Source organism: Trichomycterus rosablanca, chromosome 22, assembly GCF_030014385.1.
Source record: "Trichomycterus rosablanca isolate fTriRos1 chromosome 22, fTriRos1.hap1, whole genome shotgun sequence".
NCBI classification, from domain to species: domain Eukaryota; kingdom Metazoa; phylum Chordata; class Actinopteri; order Siluriformes; family Trichomycteridae; genus Trichomycterus; species Trichomycterus rosablanca.
In genome coordinates, this window is record NC_086009.1 from 19760740 (window position 1) to 19780614 (window position 19875).

General features: G+C 44.0%; 2 protein-coding genes across 2 annotated transcripts in view; one reads left to right on the plus strand and one right to left on the minus strand.

Moving 5' to 3' along the window:
- On the plus strand, nt 1–19212 carry rab40c (RAB40c, member RAS oncogene family). The gene is made up of 6 exons (XM_063018809.1): nt 1–282; nt 6537–6597; nt 10167–10227; nt 11232–11309; nt 13654–13876; nt 14630–19212. Exons 1-6 carry the CDS (start codon nt 141–143, stop codon nt 14899–14901), a joined length of 837 nt encoding a protein of 278 aa, XP_062874879.1. The 5' UTR covers nt 1–140; the 3' UTR covers nt 14902–19212.
- tmc5 (transmembrane channel like 5) overlaps nt 16036–19875 on the minus strand; it is a 17391-nt gene continuing 13551 nt past the window's right edge. The window contains exons 17-18 of the mRNA XM_062985072.1: nt 19309–19416; nt 16036–16173 (exon numbers count right to left, since the gene is read on the minus strand). Coding sequence (XP_062841142.1) covers nt 16036–16173; nt 19309–19416 — 246 coding nt within the window. The remainder of the gene's footprint in view (nt 16174–19308; nt 19417–19875) is intronic.

Here is a 19875-nt window from a genome sequence, read left to right on the forward strand (position 1 = left end):
AACAAAGCTGGTTTCATTCCTGCCTCCTGCTTTCTTTCACTTTGGATACATGTCCATTATTTTATGATTTGGTCCAATCTGGGCACCAAAAAGGAACAATAAAGGTTCTTTAATCGGTTCTGGCTCTCATGTAAACGAGAATGGGGACTCAAGGCAGCCCGGTGAAAAGCTATGATTATCTACTGAAGTTCCTGCTGGTGGGAGACAGTGATGTTGGGAAAGGAGAGATACTGGACAGTTTGCAGGATGGATCTGCAGAATCGCCGTACGCCTACAGCAGTGGTGAGTAGAAAGCTCATTTTCAGGTGGTTCATGGTGTGTTGGGTTTATTTCCTCCTCCTGCGATCATAGACTCATAATGTGTTCTGAATGTGCCATGTTTTCATTTGTGAGCATCGAAGACGGGGGTAAAGCGAAGACCCGTTGGGGGCAGGTTTATAATGCGATTAGAAGAAGGAGTGTAAACAAGCCACCCTGGCTTTGTGCTTTCAGATAATGTCTACAAACATGATTATCAGCTGATTAATCTTTTTAGGTTTGTTCCCAGCTGGTACCGTCCGACGCCCCCACAGTATTGCTTTTAGGACTGAAACTGGCCTGAGTGCTGGATGAGTGTAGGACTGAATTTGACACACATACATAAGTTAAGATAAGATAAGATATTCTTTATTTGATATATGTACTTATAGATGTGTGCAGTACAATGAAATTCTTTCTTCGCATATCCCAGCTTGTTTTGGAAGCTGGGGTCAGAGCGCAGAGTCAGCCATCGTACGACGCCCCTGGAGCAGACAGGGTTAAGGGCCTTGCTCAAGGACCCAACAGTGGCTGCATAGCAGAGCCTGGATTTGAACCGCCAATCTTCTGGTTGATAGCCCAAAGCTCTACCCACTAGACTACCACTGACCCCTTCACTATGAACAGGACAGGACACAGTTGACTTAAACCCATGATCCGAATGCCTATCATGCTCAATATTGTTTGGTAATGTTTTTAACACCGTGTTGAATCCATGCCATGAATTAACACTATTTTGAGAGATAACGAATCCTACCCAGAATTAGTATAGCTCAGCTAGAATAATAAAATCAGATTTATGCCCAGTATTGCTCATTGCTTAGAGCTTTTATTTTCACTGTTTTGGGTTTTCTGACTCTGTGTTCCTGGGTGGTGCAGCGGTTTGGTGTACTAGCTCACCGCTGCTGAGATCCTGGTATACAGGGCGCAATGCGGTGACGCACCTCGGCCGGGACAGGACGCCAATCCATCCTGGCCACCCCCTTTCCGAAAGATGAAGCCAATCATGTCTGTAGATGCCCGGCTGGCTGATAGCACCACTATGGATTCAAACCCTGGAACCCAGCAGAGCAGTGATGAGCAAACCACAACATGGGTCTCAGGGGGGCATTTTTCTAGTTCTTGCTAATTTTCTGACCAATGATTATTGTTTGGATCATTAAAAGGAATTTTAGGTTTGGTCTCTGTTGTAAAACTGTGAGTACCCGTTCATCTTCTTCCTCAGTACATATACAAAAGACTCTGCCTTCCTTGCAGGCTGTATTGGCGGCCATATCAAAGTTCTAGCAACTACGTTTCCATGTCTGTTGAATGTGGTGTTGGATAAACACCGCCTAGTGCAGATGTTGTTTTAGTAGCTGGTACAGAATCAACTAGGATTATTTGTATATCATTTGATCCTCTGATGAGAAGGTCTAGATGGAATGTGTAAACCGAAGAGATTGGAAAGTAGGTCTAACCCTCTCTGAGCCTTGTGGACGTGTGCTCTGCCGACTCAGCTTTCGCGGTAGTCGTGGCTCAGTTTGGGACCAATCAGCGGTGCTAGAGTGGATTTAGTTTGGACCGCGTATGTCAGACGTCCATGGAAAGTGGCTTCTTGAGTGAGTTGTTATGAAATGGAAAAGAGGAGACGCTGATCTGAGAGCAATTTAAATCCCGGAGCCTTTGTTGAAATATTCGCCAAACAACCGATCGCTGGCGTGTTTACTCCGAGGCTTTTGCTGGCATGGACCTGACTGACCGAGCACAGCTGTAAATATTTAAAGAGCGCAGAACTGTGGTGAATGTAGATATTTCGGTCAGTTGCACGGCTTTGAACCTACCATTGAGATTCGGTGCTGAATAACCAGTATAGCAAAACTGTGTGACTTGTTCAGTAATTATTTTGTTCCATTAGTTTTAGTGTTTGTATTAGAAGCAGTAATCTATTTTTTATATCTTGCTGATGTGCTACACTTCGCTGTGGTCCAAACAGCTTGGAGCTGAATGCTGATACAGCTACAGCTACTAAACCGCCAACTGACTAGTTACTTTCCGTTGTTGGCGGCGTTTTTTGTGTGTTTTTATTTACTATTATGGCATATAGCTGACGAATTTGTCCAGAGCGACCTACGATTGTGACGGAAAACCATGCATTTGAGGGTTAAGGGCCTTGTCTTTAACCCACAACCTTCCGATTACTGGTTCCAGTGCCCAGTGTTTCATACTAGAATAGTTTGTAGTTTAAAATGGAATCAGAATTTCTCTGTAGGACCCTGCGTACCCAGTTTTCCTTTGCGTTCGTCAGTGTTGAGAGAACCCACTCGTTTTCCTCTCACTAGTGCTCAGCGTGACGTGAGCAGCACTTCTTATCTGATTCATACAATTAATGTACAGCATGAAAGTGGCACGGTGGCTCGTTAGGTAGCACTGCCGCCTCACGGTAAGAAGGTCGCGAGTTTGCATGTTCTCCCCGTGTCTGCGTGGGTTCTATCCGGGTGCTCCGGTTTCCTTCCAGAGTCCTTTTATGAATGTAAAACTTAGCGTTAAAATCCTAATCAAATAAATTATACAGCATAAAAAACTAGCTAATCCAAATCAGCTGCGAGAGTCTCTGACGGGTAAAAAGAAGTGGTTTACGACTGCACGAGTCAGACACGGCGTGTGATTGGGGGTCTGCAACAGAAGAGGAGGATACAGCTGGGGAACTGGATATAACTAGATTGGGAGATAAAAGGGAAAAGCTTAATTAACAGTGTGGTATTAAACCGTGTTTTTACCTGTCCTCAGCTCCTGTAGTATTGATGCACCTGCTGTTGTCTGTTAAACCAGCTCTTCCACCCTCCCTAGCCGGAGGCCAGTATACGTGTACGTATTTTAGAGTCTGATCCACGAAGTACATATTTATTTAAACGAAAAGCGAATCCTAAATGCATTTTGAGGCTTTAAACTCCATATCGAGACTGCACAATAAAAGCTAAAAATTTATTAATGCATTTTATCCTATTTCTATGTCTTGAGACTGTACTAAAGCCCATCAGGAAGTTTTATTTTCCCTTTTTTCATTTTTATCAACCGCTTTAGTGTGCCCAGGGTTGCGGTGCGCTGGGAAACACTCGGTGCAAGACAGGACAGGTATACCCCGAACAGGGTGCCAGTCCATTACAGGGCTACAGCCATCCTCCCTCCTCAGATGTAGCCAATCATGTCTGTGTAGCACCCGGATCTCACCCGACGCCAGTGGTGGGCTAGCGTATTAGCGTAATATTGTACCATGGTTAAATTGTTGAACTGTGTACTTTTCACCAAGCATTAAGTGCAACATCAGTATATCAAATGCCACTTTGTTGGCACAATTTTGTGTGTTTCAAAAGGCTAAAAATGTTATATAAAATATCGAAATTAAAAGTAGGTTGGGGCTGGTCAGTTTTTGGCTTTGTAGGCCAGCATCGAAATATTTCCTTTATCACCTCCTGCAGCTGCTCCTGCTTGGGTCTGGGATCACATTTCTGTTCGTTTCTCTAAGACACACGTGCCCTGGGTGGCTCGGCCCGAGCCAGTAATTACAGTGCGCCATCCACACGTACTGGTACTGAACATCAGGCAGGGGGAAACACAGCAGGCAAATTCGACCGTGCAAGAAAGCCCAGCCCATGAAAAATATGTGGCGTGCTTCATTTGTTTAGGCTTAAAATAAAAAAGCTGCAGAGATTTCTGCAGTCGAGACGATCGGTGCCGACGCGCCTCTCCAATAATCCAATATTTAAAGATTTCCACATCCTCCGCCAGACTTCCTTGTTCATTTTTAATGACGGAGGAACTGCAGAGCCTGGAGCTTTGTGAGGGTTTTTTCTCCAGGCAGAAAGAGCTTCTCTCTCATCCTCGTTCTCTTTCCCTCAGCCCTGTTCTGTCAAAGCTGTACGAAAGCACCCTCAGAAACCCGCGCTCTTCTCTCTGTCTGGGGTTTTTTTCCATTTCAAAGCATCTGCAGAAGCTTCTCTGAGCTCTCGTGGCTTTCGTGTGTGTTTGCTGCTAATATAAACGACTGAGATGAAATATAAGAGTAGATTGCATAGACGTATAACTTCCTTTTTTAGCGTTTAATCATTTTACACTGTGGCTGTCGGCCAAAAAAAGGATGTGGTCATAGTGGTTATAAAAGTGTGTAACGAATTAGCCTCGTAGTTTTGGTGCTATTTTCACTTTTCCAATGCAGCTTGGATCATATTTATTGTATTAGAATATATATATTCTTACATACTGTAGTGAATAAAGCTATTAATCTTATTTTAGCTCCCCCCCCCCTCCCAAGTTGTTTGCATATTATAGTGACACTAAAATTGGTGTAAAATTGCTAAATGATTTCAGGTAATCCAGTTTAATCTGCTGGAATTTAACCCTGTACTCGGGTTAGTCAGTACACGTCTACCTGATTCTTTTTTTTTATTGGCTTTCTACAACTGCACATGCGCAGGAACGCTGTTCACACCCAATAACGTTCTAGCAAAATCCTTATACAACACGCACGTCATAAAAGTGTGTAACCAGTGTCCTAAATTGTGTTATCATGCTGACATAATGCTTACTACTCACACTCGTGTGATTTAGGACGCTGCCTCAGTTCAGTTAGATACAGTTCGATAATGGACAGCATTATGACGACAATATGTCGATTAAAAGTTAAAGTGAGTGAGTGGTGTGATGGAGTGGGTGAATGTTAGAACATGAGTGAGTGAGTGAATGAATGAGTGAGTATGTGAGTGGGTGGGTGAATAAATGAGTGAGTATTTGAGTGGGTGGGTGAGTGAGTGTGTATGTGAGTGGGTGAGTGAATGAATGAGTGAGTATGTGAGTGGGTGGGTGAATAAATGAGTGAGTATTTGAGTGGGTGGGTGAATGTCTCTTGAGTATGTGAGTGGGTGGGTGAATGAGTGGGTATGTGAGTGGGTATGTGAATGTCACTGAGTGAGTGAGCATGTGAGCAAGTGGGTATGTGAGTGGGTGGGTGAATGTCGCTGTGGGTATGTAAGTGGGTGGGTAATTGAGTTGAGTATGTGAGTGGGTATGTGAATGTCACTGTGAGTGAATAAATGAATGAATTAATGGGTGGGTGAATGAGTGGGTATGTTAGTGAGTGAATGAATGAATGGGTGGGTGGGTGAATGAGTGAGTGTATGAGTGGGTATGTGAGTGGGTGGGTGAATGTCACTGTGGGTATGTAAGTGGGTGGGTGAATGAGTTGAGTATGTGAGTGGGTATGTGAATGTCACTGTGAGTCAATGAATGAATGAATGAATGAATGGGTGGGTATGTGAGTGGGTGGGTGAATGTTACTGTGAGTGAGTGAGTGAATGAATGGGTGGGTGGGTGAATGAGTGGGTATGTGGGTATGTGAGTGGGTGGGTGAATGTTACTGTGAGTGAGTGAGTGAATGAATGGGTGGCTGGGTGAATGAGTGGGTATGTGGGTATGTGAGTGGGTGGGTGAATGTTACTGTGAGTGAGTGAATGAATGGGTGGGTGGGTGAATGAGTGAGTGTATGAGTGGGTATGTAAGTGGGTGGGTGAATGAGTGGGTATGTGAGTGGGTAGGTGAATGTCTGAGTGAGAGAGTGGATGAGTGAATTGCCCTGCGATGGATTAATTTATTGTCCAACATGGTTTCTTGCCTCATTCTCAGAGTTGCAAAGTGGCACCAGTCCCACAGCAACCCTGATCAGACCGGAGCAGTATAGAAAGATGAACGAATGATGCTGCCACTGGTTCTCCTCCCTTAAAAAGACCCACAGATCCTCCGTGCCTCTGATAATCAGATTATTAGAACGAGGGCGTGGTAGTGCTACACTTGTTTGTCTTTGGAGAACCTATTAAAATGCAAAGCAGTCTGGGACGTCTGATTTTCCGTTTACACTTTTATTGTGGTTAAAACTGATAGCTGGAGTCAGCGTTTAAGCAGACGTCTGGATAATCTCTGTTACGAAGGTGTTTCTGTTATTAGAGCTGATTAGATTAGCCAGAGCTGAAGTTAATCTTCGTGTTGTGTCTGGAAATCGAAGCGGCTCATTTCTGTTCGGTTAAAGAGGAGATTTATGACATGAAACCTCTAACTGTAATAAAATCATCTAAGTGCTTCCTTTTGGGGGGGCGTGAGGGTTAGTGTTGACGTCCTGAGATGAGTCAGCTGGAAAATTATTCACTTACTTTTATTTATTTATCAATTTATGTATTTATTTATTATGCGCATCTCTGTTTCCGTTACAGGAATCGACTACAAGACGACCACAATCCTGCTGGACGGAAGGAGGGTAAAGCTGGAGCTCTGGTGAGTGATTGATGTTCGTTATCGAGGCGTTGAAGTCGCACTGGGTGAAATTATTAGATTATTATTATAAAGTTACTCTGACCTTATGATATTTTTTCTTTTGGCTGCTTCCGTATTTAGGCGCCGCCAACACGGATCTGATTTTATTTACATTTATATTTTACTTTTTAGGTATTTAGCAGACGCTTTTAATCCAGTACTGACAGTATACTGTCTAAGCAATTGAGGGTTAAGGGCAACCCCCCCCCCTATTTCTATCCGGGCTTGGGACTGGCACTGACCACTGACTAGAGCTCTTCTGGACGTTCTCCCTTCCCACCACCTTTAGAGCCAATCATGTCTATTCAGAGACCTTGAGATTCGAACCCTGGATCTCCAGACCTCATCAGTAGTGGGCTAGAGCAGGTTTTCTTTCAATCGACTTAAATTTTGTCCGTGATTTTTACCGCGACCCCGAGCAACACAAACAATGCATCGATCTGGTCCCACAGTGGATTACAAGTTGTAACATAAAGCCTCCTCAAGGGGGCGTTTGTGTATAAGTTTCATATTAGTTTATTTGCAACCCAAGGTTTGAAAATTCTGGGCTCGAGTACCTTAACCTTATGATAATCCAGTACTATGGTATTGATTTTTTCCCCCTCACTTTTTTATCCATCGCTTTATTCCGGTCAGGGTCCGGGGGGGGTCCGGTTCCGCTGGAAAACACTGGACACAATGCTGGGATACCCTGGACACTGCGCCAATCCATCGTAGGGCTTTGGCCATCCCTCCTTTTTTATGTTACATTTTAGCGACTTACAGGACTGTGACAGTATACTTGTTAAGCAATTGAGGGTTAAGGGCCTTGCTCAAGGGCCCAACAGTGGCAGCCTGGCAATGGTGGGGCTTGAACCGGCGACCTTTTGATTACTACTCCAGTACTTTAACTGCAAGCCTGCTACTGACCTTTTTATGCGGGGTGTCCCCTTTTGACGCAACCCTGACAGGCACTGACTAGGCTGTTTTGGTCGTTCCCCCTTCTTTCCCCCCATAGAGCCAATCATGTCTGTTCAGAGACCTTGAGATTCGAACCCTGGATCTCCAGACCTCATCAGTAGTGGGCTAGAGCAGTGGTACCCAACCATCGCGCCGTGGTACCGGTTCGTGGGTCAGAATTAGCATTAGAGATTCCATTTCCAACGCATTTCAGGTGTTATTGTCGCCCATCACCCCTAGGTGGGAGCAGAGTCTCGTTGCAGCAAGAAAAGCTAATTTTTGAGTACAGTAGTATTGTTAAATCCTCCCGCCCCCCACCCCAGTACCTTATCCGCAAGGCTACAACTGCCCTTTTAGACGTAGCCAATCATGTCTGTGTAGATGCCCGGCTGTGGCTGGCCGATAGCACCACTGAGATTCGAACCCGATTAGAGCCAAATAAAGCGAAATAGTTTGTTTATGGATTAAAGGTCTAATATTCCCAGATCAGTTAGAATCAAGCTCTGCTGTACACAAACACACTCTCATACTTCCTGCCGTTTCTCGTATCCTCTCAAACGCTGAAACACTAGAGCACAGGCGTGCCAAAAATGGACGGAAGTGGCCGGAGAGTCTTGCCCATCTCCTCTTCCTCTTTAAGTCTGCAGAATGATGCATCGGCCTCTTTAGAGTCACTTTAGAGTTTTTAAAAGACTGGAGCGGTGAGTGGAGTGTTTTACAGCAGCTTTCAGCCCTCACACATTGGTCCACATGTCAATCACTACGCATCGATCACTGCCCACATTCATCACTCGGGCAGCTTTCCTATCCTGTTCGAGGGCGTGGCAGCGCTGCACCAGTATTACGGTTTGTTCAGAACAACAAAAAAAAGGTTGTACCTAATGTCAGAGTGTGTACGAGTCGTAGCAGAGCTTCCTATTGACGTGATGAACAATAAGGATTGTTCATGAATAATGCTCAGTCCCATTAGCTGAGAAGCGCACGAGGTTTCTAGTGAAGTGTTTACAAAACAGCGACGGCAGTGATTCATTTAGGCAGGCAGCTTGTTTCAGTGTAAACCATTAGCGCCTAACGTTAAGGACAGACACGCCATTAGTATTAGCATTAATGCACCGCTGAGTGGTGAGAAACATGGATTCTTTGTATATTCAACGACTGGGAAATAAAACGACTCTGGATTTACAGACTTGGGGTAAAAGATCAACTGAGAGCAACTACGAAAGAACAGTAGATGTAGTATGTGATTTGGGACACAGCAAGTCTTCTAGCTCAGCGACTTACAGTTATAGATAGTATACAGTCTAAGCAATTGAGGGCCCAACAGTGGCAACCTGGCAGTGGTGAGGCTTGAACCAGCAACCTTCTGATTACTGGTCCAGTACCTTAACCACTAGGCTACAACTGCCCTGAAACACAAGATGAAATATATGTAATTAATATGTAATTAATGAAATAATGCAAGCCGTATCCTAGTGGTTAAGGAACAGGACTAGTAATCAGAAGGTCACTGGTTCAAGCCCCACCACTGCCAGGTTGTCATTGTTGGGCCCTTGAGCAAGGCCCTTAACCCTCAATTGCTCAGACTGTATACTGTAGCTCTAGTGTAAGTCGCTTTGGATAAAGGCTGAAAATGTAAATGAATAAAAATAGTCAATCTGGTCCGACTGTAGGCTACAAGATGTAATGTAAAGCCGTCACAAGGGGGCGTTTCGTGCACGCGTTCATTTTGTCTTCATGTGCACGAAATTCCGCTAGCACACCGGTCGCCATCTAGCGGGCATGATTGGCAGTGCCTGCCGCAGACACGTTTCTGCCAGGGCGGGATGACCGGACTATGTGAGTTGGGTCTTCAAAACGCTGTCTAAGGACCCTGATCAGCACATAGAGAGGCGCCTGTGCAGAATGCATGGGTGAAAAAGGGCTCCGCAGAGGGCTGCGTGTGGGTCGGAGGAGGCGTGAGCAGCAATATACCCACCCAGACTACAATCAGGGATCCCCCAGCAGCGGAAGACGGATTGACGAGGATGTGGATGAGGGGTGTAGGGAAACATTTTGGGCTGTTAAATGTTTGAACAGTGCACCATGGCTCAGAAACCCATGCACAGCAGTTTTTTTTACTGTTTTTCTCACCATGGTAAAGGACTTTTTGGACCAAAAACACTCGTGTGGCCACAACACAAACACAGTGCTTTGAAATGCATCAGTGTCAGTGTGAAGTCTTAATACTGGAAGCACTTCACACCCACTTACCGAAGCTGGTGTTGAATGTACACACGTTGACTTGTTTTTCACCATTACGCTGTGTTTGTGTGCTCTGAACAGCTCGTCAAACCAGTATTTCCTGAGCGCGACACCAGCGTGAGCGGCTGACTCACCTCGGCTCTGAGTTAACCCCAGAAGCGTCTCTCAGATCTCAGATATCAGAGTGTAAACCCGCTCATTAAGCGAGGGCAGATAAAGGATGGAAAGTTGTGTCGCTTTGCATGTCTTGACTTGTCTCTCTCTCTCTGTGTGTGTGTGTGTGTGTGTGTGTGTGTGTGTGTGTGTGTGTGTGTGTGTGTGTGTGTGTGTGTGTGTGTGTGTGTGTACAGGGACACGTCAGGCCAAGGCCGATTCTGCACTATTTTTCGCTCCTACTCCAGAGGTGCACAGGTAAAGATCAGGCACCACTGTACTACACTCACTGTCCATTTTATCAGCTCCTACAAGTTCTACAATTACTGACTGTAGTCCATCTGTTTCTCTGCATGCTTTGTTAGCCCTGTTCAATGGTCAGGACCCCCACAGAGCCGGTATTATTTAGGTGGTGGATCATTCTCAGCACTGCACTGACACTGACATGGCGGTGGTGTGTTAGTGTGTGTCGTGCTGGTGTGAGTGGAGTTTTTAAATACCGTGTCCACTCGCTGTCCACTCTGTTAGACACTCCTACCTGGTCGGTCCACCTTGTAGATGTAAAGTCAGAGACGATCGCTCATCTATCGCTGCTGTTTGAGTCGCTCATCTTCTAGACCTTCATCAGTGGTCACAGGACGCTGCCCACGGGGCGCTGTTGGCTGGATATTTTTGGTTGGTGGACTATTCTCAGTCCAGCAGTGACAGTCAGGTGTTCAAAAACTCCAGCAGCGCTGCTGTGTCTGATCCAGTGCTGAGAATGATCCACCACCCAAATAATACCTGCTCTGTGGTGGTCCTGACCATTGAAGAACAGGGAGCTAACAAAGCATGCAGAGAAACAGATGGACTACAGTCAGTAATTGTAGAACTACAAAGTGCTTCTCTATGGTATCTAGAAGGTAGCTCACTAGGTTTTCGAACACTCCCCCTTTGTCTGTACATACAGGTTTATTGAACATATTTACCCCACCATATATTATTGTAGGAACCTCCTGGTCCCTACATGAAACGTTTACATCAGCTAATGCCAAAACATCTGAAGTCTGTAGTTCCTGTACTGTTTTCAAGGGCCAGATAGTGGCAGCCTGGCAGAGTCCGGATTCAAACCCACAACCTTTTGATTCCATAGGCTAGTCCTCTCAATGTCTTTGTGCTTCCACCCAATCCAGCATGACCGGTGTTTATTCTCACCGTGTGAGCAGGATGTGAATGAACAATGTGTGTTTTTTTTTATTTTTTATCGGTCCTGTCCTGTGCAGGGCATCCTGTTGGTGTATGACATCACTAACCGCTGGTCCTTTGACGGGATCGACCGCTGGATTAGAGAGATCGATGAGGTAAGAGGTGTGGGCGTGGAGAGCTGCACCAACATGAACAGGAACTTGGTACTGGCACTGAGAGCGATGGCCAATTGTGTCTGTGTGGATGCCCGGCTGGCCAGTAGCACCTCTGAGATCTGGGGTGCGACTCTCGGCAGTGCTATCGGCCGGCCAGGCGTCTACACAGACACGTGGGCTTATGTGTTACCTGCTTTTGTACCTAAATATAAGATCTGAATGAACGTACATTTACATTTTTGACATTTAGCAGACGGTTTTATCCAAAGCGACTTACAGTATTGTGACTGTATACTGTCTGAGCAATTGAGGGTTAAGGGCCTTGCTCAAGGGCCCAACAGCAGGAACCCGGAAGTGCTGGGGCTTGAACCGGTGACCTTCTGATTACTAGTCCAGTCCCTTAACCACTAGGCTACAACGTCCCTATGTACCTTTTACCATGTACCAGCTGACATGGTCAGATAAATACTGTGTGTGTGTTTTTGTGTTGCTGATTAACAGAATCCATGCACTCCCTGCTGTTCACATCCTCAAACTACCACACCCCCTTCCTTCTGCTCACACTGCATTTGAAACACAGCCAGATATCACACACACACACACACACACACACACTGTGAGTAGATTTGACTTTGTAAAGCTGCTGCCCTTCTCCCTGCAGCGTGGCCACTTGAGCTCTAAAGCATCACTACATTCTCACACACACACACACACTTCTTCTTTATTTATTCTCCCAATCTTCCCCCTTTTTAACGCCTTTAATTTTTAGCTTCATCCCTCCGTCCTTCCTTCCTCTCCAATCATCTCGGTTCTCTCTTAGCCAAGTGCACTTTGCTCTACTCTTAAAAAAACCCTGAATCATTAAACGGAACGCTGCAGAACTTAATTGCACCGCATGACCGAGCAGATCCATTTTAAACATGCTGAAAAATATCAGAGCTTTAATGGCTGGTCAGTGACGGGAGAAATCAGCTTGCAGAATGGTGCACGCTGGGTCACGTCTCTAATCATAGAGAACCGCTGATCAAAGTCTCGCTATTTTTCTCTTGTACTTCCTTGCCATCGTTTTTGTTTATTTCTTTTAATCTTTCTCGAACGGTGTTGTCTTCCTCTTCAGTGTTGCTGCACTGTTTTATTTTTCTCCATTTTTTCTCGTCCTTACTTCCCCATCTACGTATGTTTGAACATCTCTCCTTCCCTTTTCAATCCATCGTTGCCCCGTTTTTTTATTGGTCCCTTTTATCCTTTTAACATATCTATAAATGTTTTTAATTTTTATTGATGTATTTATTTGCTTTCTGTGTTTTATTTGACGTGCCTTGTGCCTCACTACATGGATTCCATTCCACTGTGTTCCCTAATCGGCGCCCTTGTATTTCCTACACGCTAATCGCATGATCCGGCACGGTGGCTCGGTGGGTAGCAAGAAGGTCCTGGGTTCGATTCCCAGACGTGGCCGTCCGGGTCCTTTCTGTGCGGAGTTTGCATGTTCTCCCCGTGTCTGCATGGGTTTCCTCCCACAGTCCAAAAACATGCAGTCAGGTTAATTGGAGACACTGAATTGCCCTATAGGTGAATGTGTGTGTGTGTGTGTGTGTGTGTGTGTGTGTGTGTGTGTGTGTGTGTGTGTGTGTGTGTCAGCCCTGTGATGGACTGGTGTCTTATCCAGGGTGTTACTGTGTGCCTTGCGCCCATTGAAAAGCTGGGATAGGCTCCAGCACCCCCCCCCCCCTAATTGGATAAGCGGTTGAGTGAGTGAGTGATCACATGATCTCAGCTTTAAGGGAACTTAAGTTCTTTAAATCCCTTCATTCAAAACATCCTGCAACAGCGTCGTCATGTTAAAGGTGTTTTGCGTCACATTTACAGCCATCTTTGACGCTTCTTTGCTTTCTTAAGTAATATTTTGGCTGAACACCGCACTACTCAACATTAATCTCAGGATAGCTAACCTAAAAAACATGAGCTATGTAAAAGTTAACAAGCTAAATTGGTTTTCTGGTTGGTTTTGCAGCATTTAATTTCTTATTGTCTGTAGTTTTCAGCAAAGATGAATGAAACACTAGTTTAATAGCACTCACAGACGTAAGTGAACTCCGATGTGTTCTCAGATAACACGGCTGCTGTCTTTTAAATGCGACACATGCAGTGATTGATGGGTAAATTTACTGTCAGCTTCCTGCGTAGTGATGAACAACTTCTTACACAGTTTGAAGTTCCCTTCCATCTAAACGCTCTCATTTAAAATTTCATGAAATAAAACTTCACAGGGAACTACTAACTATTATTTTGCATCTAAAGTCTTTAATGCTGTTGCTTATCGTTGCCTCTCATGTTCCAACAGCATGCTCCCGGGGTACCGAGGATTCTGGTAGGGAACCGGCTTCACCTGGCGTTCAAGCGGCAGGTTCCCACCGAGCAGGCCCGCGCGTACGCTGAGAAGAACGGCATGACCTTCTTCGAAGTGAGTCCGCTCTGCAACTTCAACGTCATCGAGTCGTTCACAGAGCTGTCCCGCATCGTCCTCATGAGGCACGGCATGGAGAAGTTTTGGAAACCCAATCGAGGTTGGAAATTTGGTTCATAATAATTACGTTTTCTCAGATTATTTGATCTTTTTTTCCATTCAGTAGTGACTTTCAAACTTTCAGTTTTCGACTTTTATTTAGCTCCAGAATTTTTTATTGGCCGGTAGGTATACAGTTTTAGAAAACACAAAAAAAAAAAATGTGATGAGGGGCAAATACTTTTTCACAGACTTGTATGTTAAATTCAAACCAATAATGCTACATTAAAGATGTATTATTAATTCATTTATTTATTTTTATCTTAATTTATTTATTTTTTCATTTGTTAAATTTGTTCATTTAATAAATAATAACAAATGTATGGTTTATGTACTGTATTATTTATAAATATATATATATATATACATATACATATATATATATATATATATATATAATAAATGATTATATATTATATTTATTATTTATTACATTTTTATTATTTTATGTATTATTATTTATTATTTTTTCTTTATTTTTTTATATATTATATTTATTATTTATTCATTACATTTTTATAAATTTACATTTTATTAAATTTTTGTAAATTATATTTATTAATAATTATTATTTTTTTATTATTGTATGTATTTATTATTTTATATATATATATATATATATATTATTTATTATTATTATTATTTATTTATTCATTACATTTTTATTATCTTTTTGCATTTATTATTGATTTAATTTATTTAATATATAATTATAAATGTATTATTTATTTATTATTATTATTTTTCATTTCAGTGTTCAGTCTGCAGGACCTGTGCTGCCGCGCCATCGTCTCCTGCACGCCGGTCCATCTAATCGACAAGCTGCCCTTACCTGTGGCCATCAAGAGCCACCTGAAGTCCTTCTCCATGGCCAACGGCATGAACGCCGTCATGATGCACGGCCGGTCGTACTCGGTGGTCAACAGCGGCGGCAGCAAAGGTAGCAGCCTGAAACGTTCAAAATCCATCCGGCCGCCCCAGAGCCCCCCTCAGAACTGCACCAGGGGCAACTGCAAGATCTCCTAGCCCCGAGCGAACTCCCCCTCGGGCTCTCAGGAGGACACGGAGACACAAACTACACGAACAACACACAGTTTACTGGACAACAGCCCGAGTGGGGGTGATTTGTACTGCAATAGCGCCCTCAGGTGGAGAGTCGGCACAGTGCGGGTGCAGAGCTGTCAGTTCATTCAATCAAGCAGTTAAAGGAAATCATCAACGCTGATCTACCACATCTGTGGAGCATGTGTGATTAACACGGACAATCAGTTCCACACGTTTCCCTCATCTGAGAAAAACAAACAAACCTTTAAAATCGAAGCTTAAATAATATCAATACGACTGCATATAATAAGTGGTATAGTAGGTATGTTCGATCCCGAGCGCTGCTTACTGTTAATGTAAAGTTTGGCATGTTCCTCACACCTCCCGATACATAGTAGTAGTAGTACTCAAAATTGCCCACAGGTAGCAGGAGTGTGTCAGTAATACCCTCAAAGTCCAGCAAGTTTCTACCTTGTGCCCAGTGTGTCTAAATTTATCAAGACCCTGATCAGTTATAGCTGTCAATGAGGACAATTAAGGGTGTAGGGTCTTGCCCAGGGGCCCAATAGTGGCAACCTGACCCATTACTAGAACACAACCTGCATTAGTGAAGCATTATATGATTACAGATGTACAACGTCATCTATATAGAGGCTTATTAAATCAGCATTAAAGCACGCATGTATACAGATACAGAATCATTCTCACTGACCGTACCGTACTTCTGGGCTTCTAGTTACCCAATTCGTATTTCCTCCAGTCCTTCCCCCCCCTCCGACACGTGCGCAGTAGCCGACCGCTTCTTTTCATCTGCACGGAGTTTGTATGGAGATCCGTATCGCGCACCGATCTCTATTATTCCCCGTCTCATCGTGCAGTACAATCGATCAGCCAGCAGAGGTCGCGATTGCAGCAGTTATGAGGAATCCTTACAGCCCTCCCTCCCTCGGATTAGCCGGGTAACGTCAAGTCTAGTATCGAAAAGCAGAATCAGGGAATCGGGAGTCCGGGTGTAAACAGGTTATAACTGACACGCTCCGAGCGTCTCTGATAATCGACATGAGCTACAGATGTGGTGGATGGAAGAGAAGAACGATTCACCTGCCGTCATTCTCATCAAACCGCAATATTTTTTCCTGCCTGGAGGACGAGGATACGCACGCCAGGGTTTCTCCATCTCTCTAACGACCTGCATTTATCGACGGATCGCCACGTCCCGCATGGTTTCGTATGGCCGAACGAGTCCGTGTTGAGCTGCACACACGATGATAAACCGGTGTGGAAGCACATTTTTATTTTGAGGTCATTTTCAACGCGACCGTTCGGTTTTCTGCTCCTATACACCGTGAACATTTTTGTCTTTTATTTACGCACCTCCTCAGGGGACAGTTCTGACCGGAAGAATCTTTTAATATACATGTGTATTTTTTAATCTGTCTGTTTTGTTCATCCGTTAAAGATCTCCTGTGGGGTCGTCATGCTCACATGCTTTATGTCACTTGCGTTTTTACAAATGTTAGCCCTCACGTAATTGTTATCACAAGCTCTCTGAATATTAGAAGCACCCAGTTCGTCCACATGTTGATTCCTTTTGAACTTACACTTTCAGTTAGGGCTGTCACGGTATTCATAATGCAATCGGTTAACAGAATTCTGTAAATGCTTATAATTAGTGGTGCCACCTCATGATTTTCTAAGCTGATTTCATTTTCTTAAGTCCAGTCGGCCTATAAAGGCTTGAACATCTAAAACCAGTTAGGAATAATATTGTTTGTTCTTTAAACCCAAAAAACAACCTAGAAACATTTGACAACAGCTGATATTTGGCTCAAGTGTAGGATCAGAGTTCAAATGTAGTATATAGTTGCACCGACCACATGATTTACATCGGGAAAAAAACGCCACCAAGGTCGAAAAAATCAAGTCAATTCCGATCGTACCTGCCTAGTTTATATTGATCGTTTACTCTTCCAATAAACAAGCCTTAATACAGAAATGGAACCACAGAGCAGTAAATGGTTCTAATTTCAGACCAACAGGTTTAAGAACAAATATCAGGGCACTTATCGGTTCGAATCTCAGCTCTGCCACCCGGCTGGGCTGGGCGCCCACATGAACAACGATTGGCTGTTGTTCATACAGGATGGGAGCCGGATAGGGACTCTTTATAACTGATGCAATTACGACCTCTGCTGGCTGATCGATGGTGTCTGCACAGAGTCGAGGGATAATGAGGATCAGGGCGTGGCTCTCCGTACACAAAGCTGATCCGCATATGAACGATGCAGTCAGGGGGCGTGTGTCAGTCTCACTCTCCTCAATCAGGGTGGGGATCAACATCAGTAGAGAGAACGACAATGCATAAACGCATGCGTTATTCGTCTGTGGTTCTAGTAATAAAAGCACATGAAAACCATGACAGCCCTAGTTTCAACCCGCCCTTGTGCCAAACCCCTTTTTTACCGCATTAAAGAATCCAGCTTGAGTCCTGTAATTTTGGCGTCGGTGCACGTTTCTGCATTTGAAATCTCCCCCTGCTTTCATTCCAGTGTTCTCATAACAGACCTAAATTCAGTGTTTGTTCTCGCATGAGCTAAACGCACTCGTCTTCGCTCTCACCAGAACCAGGAGAGCGAGCGGTCACTTTAAAGCGGAGCCCAGAACATCCATCAATATCGAGCACAAATGTAAATGTTCATCCGGCGCTCCTCGTCGCGCTTCTAATTATATCGATGAATTCGTTCTGACGGATCCGAACCGCGGTCGTGATTCTGATGATTCATGGCCGATGAATAATGGATTCCGCTTTCATAGATCTGCAGACTTCGAACCAGGGTATCGATCAGATCGACCTGATCGGCGTCCGTCCGTGTTGGAAGCACCCTGCTTTAATTCCTCTCCCGTTCTGTCTCAGGGAATTTGCTTAAAAACCCCGTAAGCAGCCCCTATACCTGTTCCACCCCCTAAATACTGCCTGTTTTACTCTGTTATAAGCTATACACACCTTTTGGAAGGAGACAAGTAAGGGTGCTGATGTGTTGTGTGAGAATTAGGGAATTAGGGATGGGCAATTTCGTTCACAGGCAAATACTAGCAGGTAAACACTGAAAATAAATGATGCTTTTTAATAATTATGCTAGTAAACAGTCGGCTGTATCTCTCATTATCGTCTGGTTCTTAGTAAGCATGTATGCAACTCACACACGACTTTGCTTTACATACACAGCGCTTCTACCTTATCATTCACCATGTTTTACTGTTTCACCGTGCAGAATAAAAGTGCTGGACATTAGTAAACCTTCACTTTTATTACTTTTATTAAAATGAACTGTAGTCTCCAGAATAATTAAGGATTCCTCTGGGATCCAGGGTTTGAATCACTAATGGTGAGGGTCATGGAATCACTGGGCGCGATGCTTTAACACACGCCGGACAGGAAGCCAGTCCATCTCTGGGGCTCGGCCACTTCCCTGTATGTAGACGCCCCACTGGCTGATAGTACTGATAAGGTTTTGAACCATAGATCCCAGCAGTAGTGCGCCAACAATGACCATTTCTGGATGAAATATTTTAGTCTTAGCATCACACACACACGCACGTTTCTGGTGTGAATTTAAGGCACTTTGAGCGTGTCTGTTTTTTGAACCAACAGTCCGATTTCGATTGCCCATCCCTAGTGTGTTTGGCGAGGTGACCCATTATCACTCGGTAACTTTTTAAATCCTGTGTTTTTTTCGGCTGGAAGGCATCAGTGCTGTTTTCAGAACCCGTTGAATCCTAGTATTAGTTTTAGACTCCGAGCGTAGGAACTTGGGCTGCGTTCTCTTTCCGTGCTGCACGTCGTAAGTCGTGACTTAGTTAGAAGCCTCAGTTTGAACTTTTTGGGGGGTTTTGTATAGTTAAGTGGGTTTTCTTTGTTTAAAGCCTTTCCGAATTGAGGATGGTTTGAATCAGGGGTTTAAAAAAAAAAAGAAGCTTTTTTTCCGGACACAAATCGACTCCCGTTCGCGTGGATTTCAATCCCAGTTTGGGTTTGAGCCGTGTGTGTGGAAAACGAGCCCGGTCCCCTGTGGGATGGATAAAGGGAAGAACAATGTGAATGCGCACTATTGTAAACACTATTTTTCTCCCCCCTTGGGTGTAAGCTTAAAGCTGCTGATTAACTTAAGGAATAAGAAAGTGTTCTTGGAACAACGAAGCGAACATGAATTTTTAAATTATTGACTGTACAGTTCTTAGTGTATGAAAAGTGACGACTTTTTCACAATAAAATCAACATTATCATTGAAACAAGTCTCTTCGTTTCTGTGTATTTGTAATATTTGGAAAAATACATATGACGTGCTGCAGATGTGTGAAAAAAATATATTTATATATTATTTATTTTACATACATGCTCTGGGTAATAATGACTGACTTTAAACAATGTGATTGGCTCACATATCCAGAGGGAAAAGTGTTCATCCAGCTGTGGTTAAAGGAGGTCTCTGCAAATTCCTAAAGGAAAAAAATCAGTCAGTAAAGGCTTGATTAGAAAGCACAAGGTTTAGATAAATAACATATAGGCATAACATTATGACCACCTTCCTAATATTGTGTTGGTCCCCCTTTTTTTTAGCCCCATACGCAACAAACTGTGCTGTGTAGCAATTTGAGCTACAGTAGCTCGTCTGTTGGATCGAGCCTTGGCTGCCCATGACCCTGTCGCCGGTTTACCACTGTTCCTTCCTTGGACCACTTTTCATAGATACTGACCACTGCAGACCGGAACCATCCCACAAGAGCTGCAGGTTTGGAGAGTTAGCCATCACACGCCAATTTTTCCTGCTTCTAACATCAACTTTGAGGATCTGAGATAATCAGTGTTATTCACTTGACCTGTCAGTGGTTGTAATGTTATGCCTGGTCGGTGTATATTGCTGTGTTCAAATATTAAAGTGGGAGACCTTAGGGTGG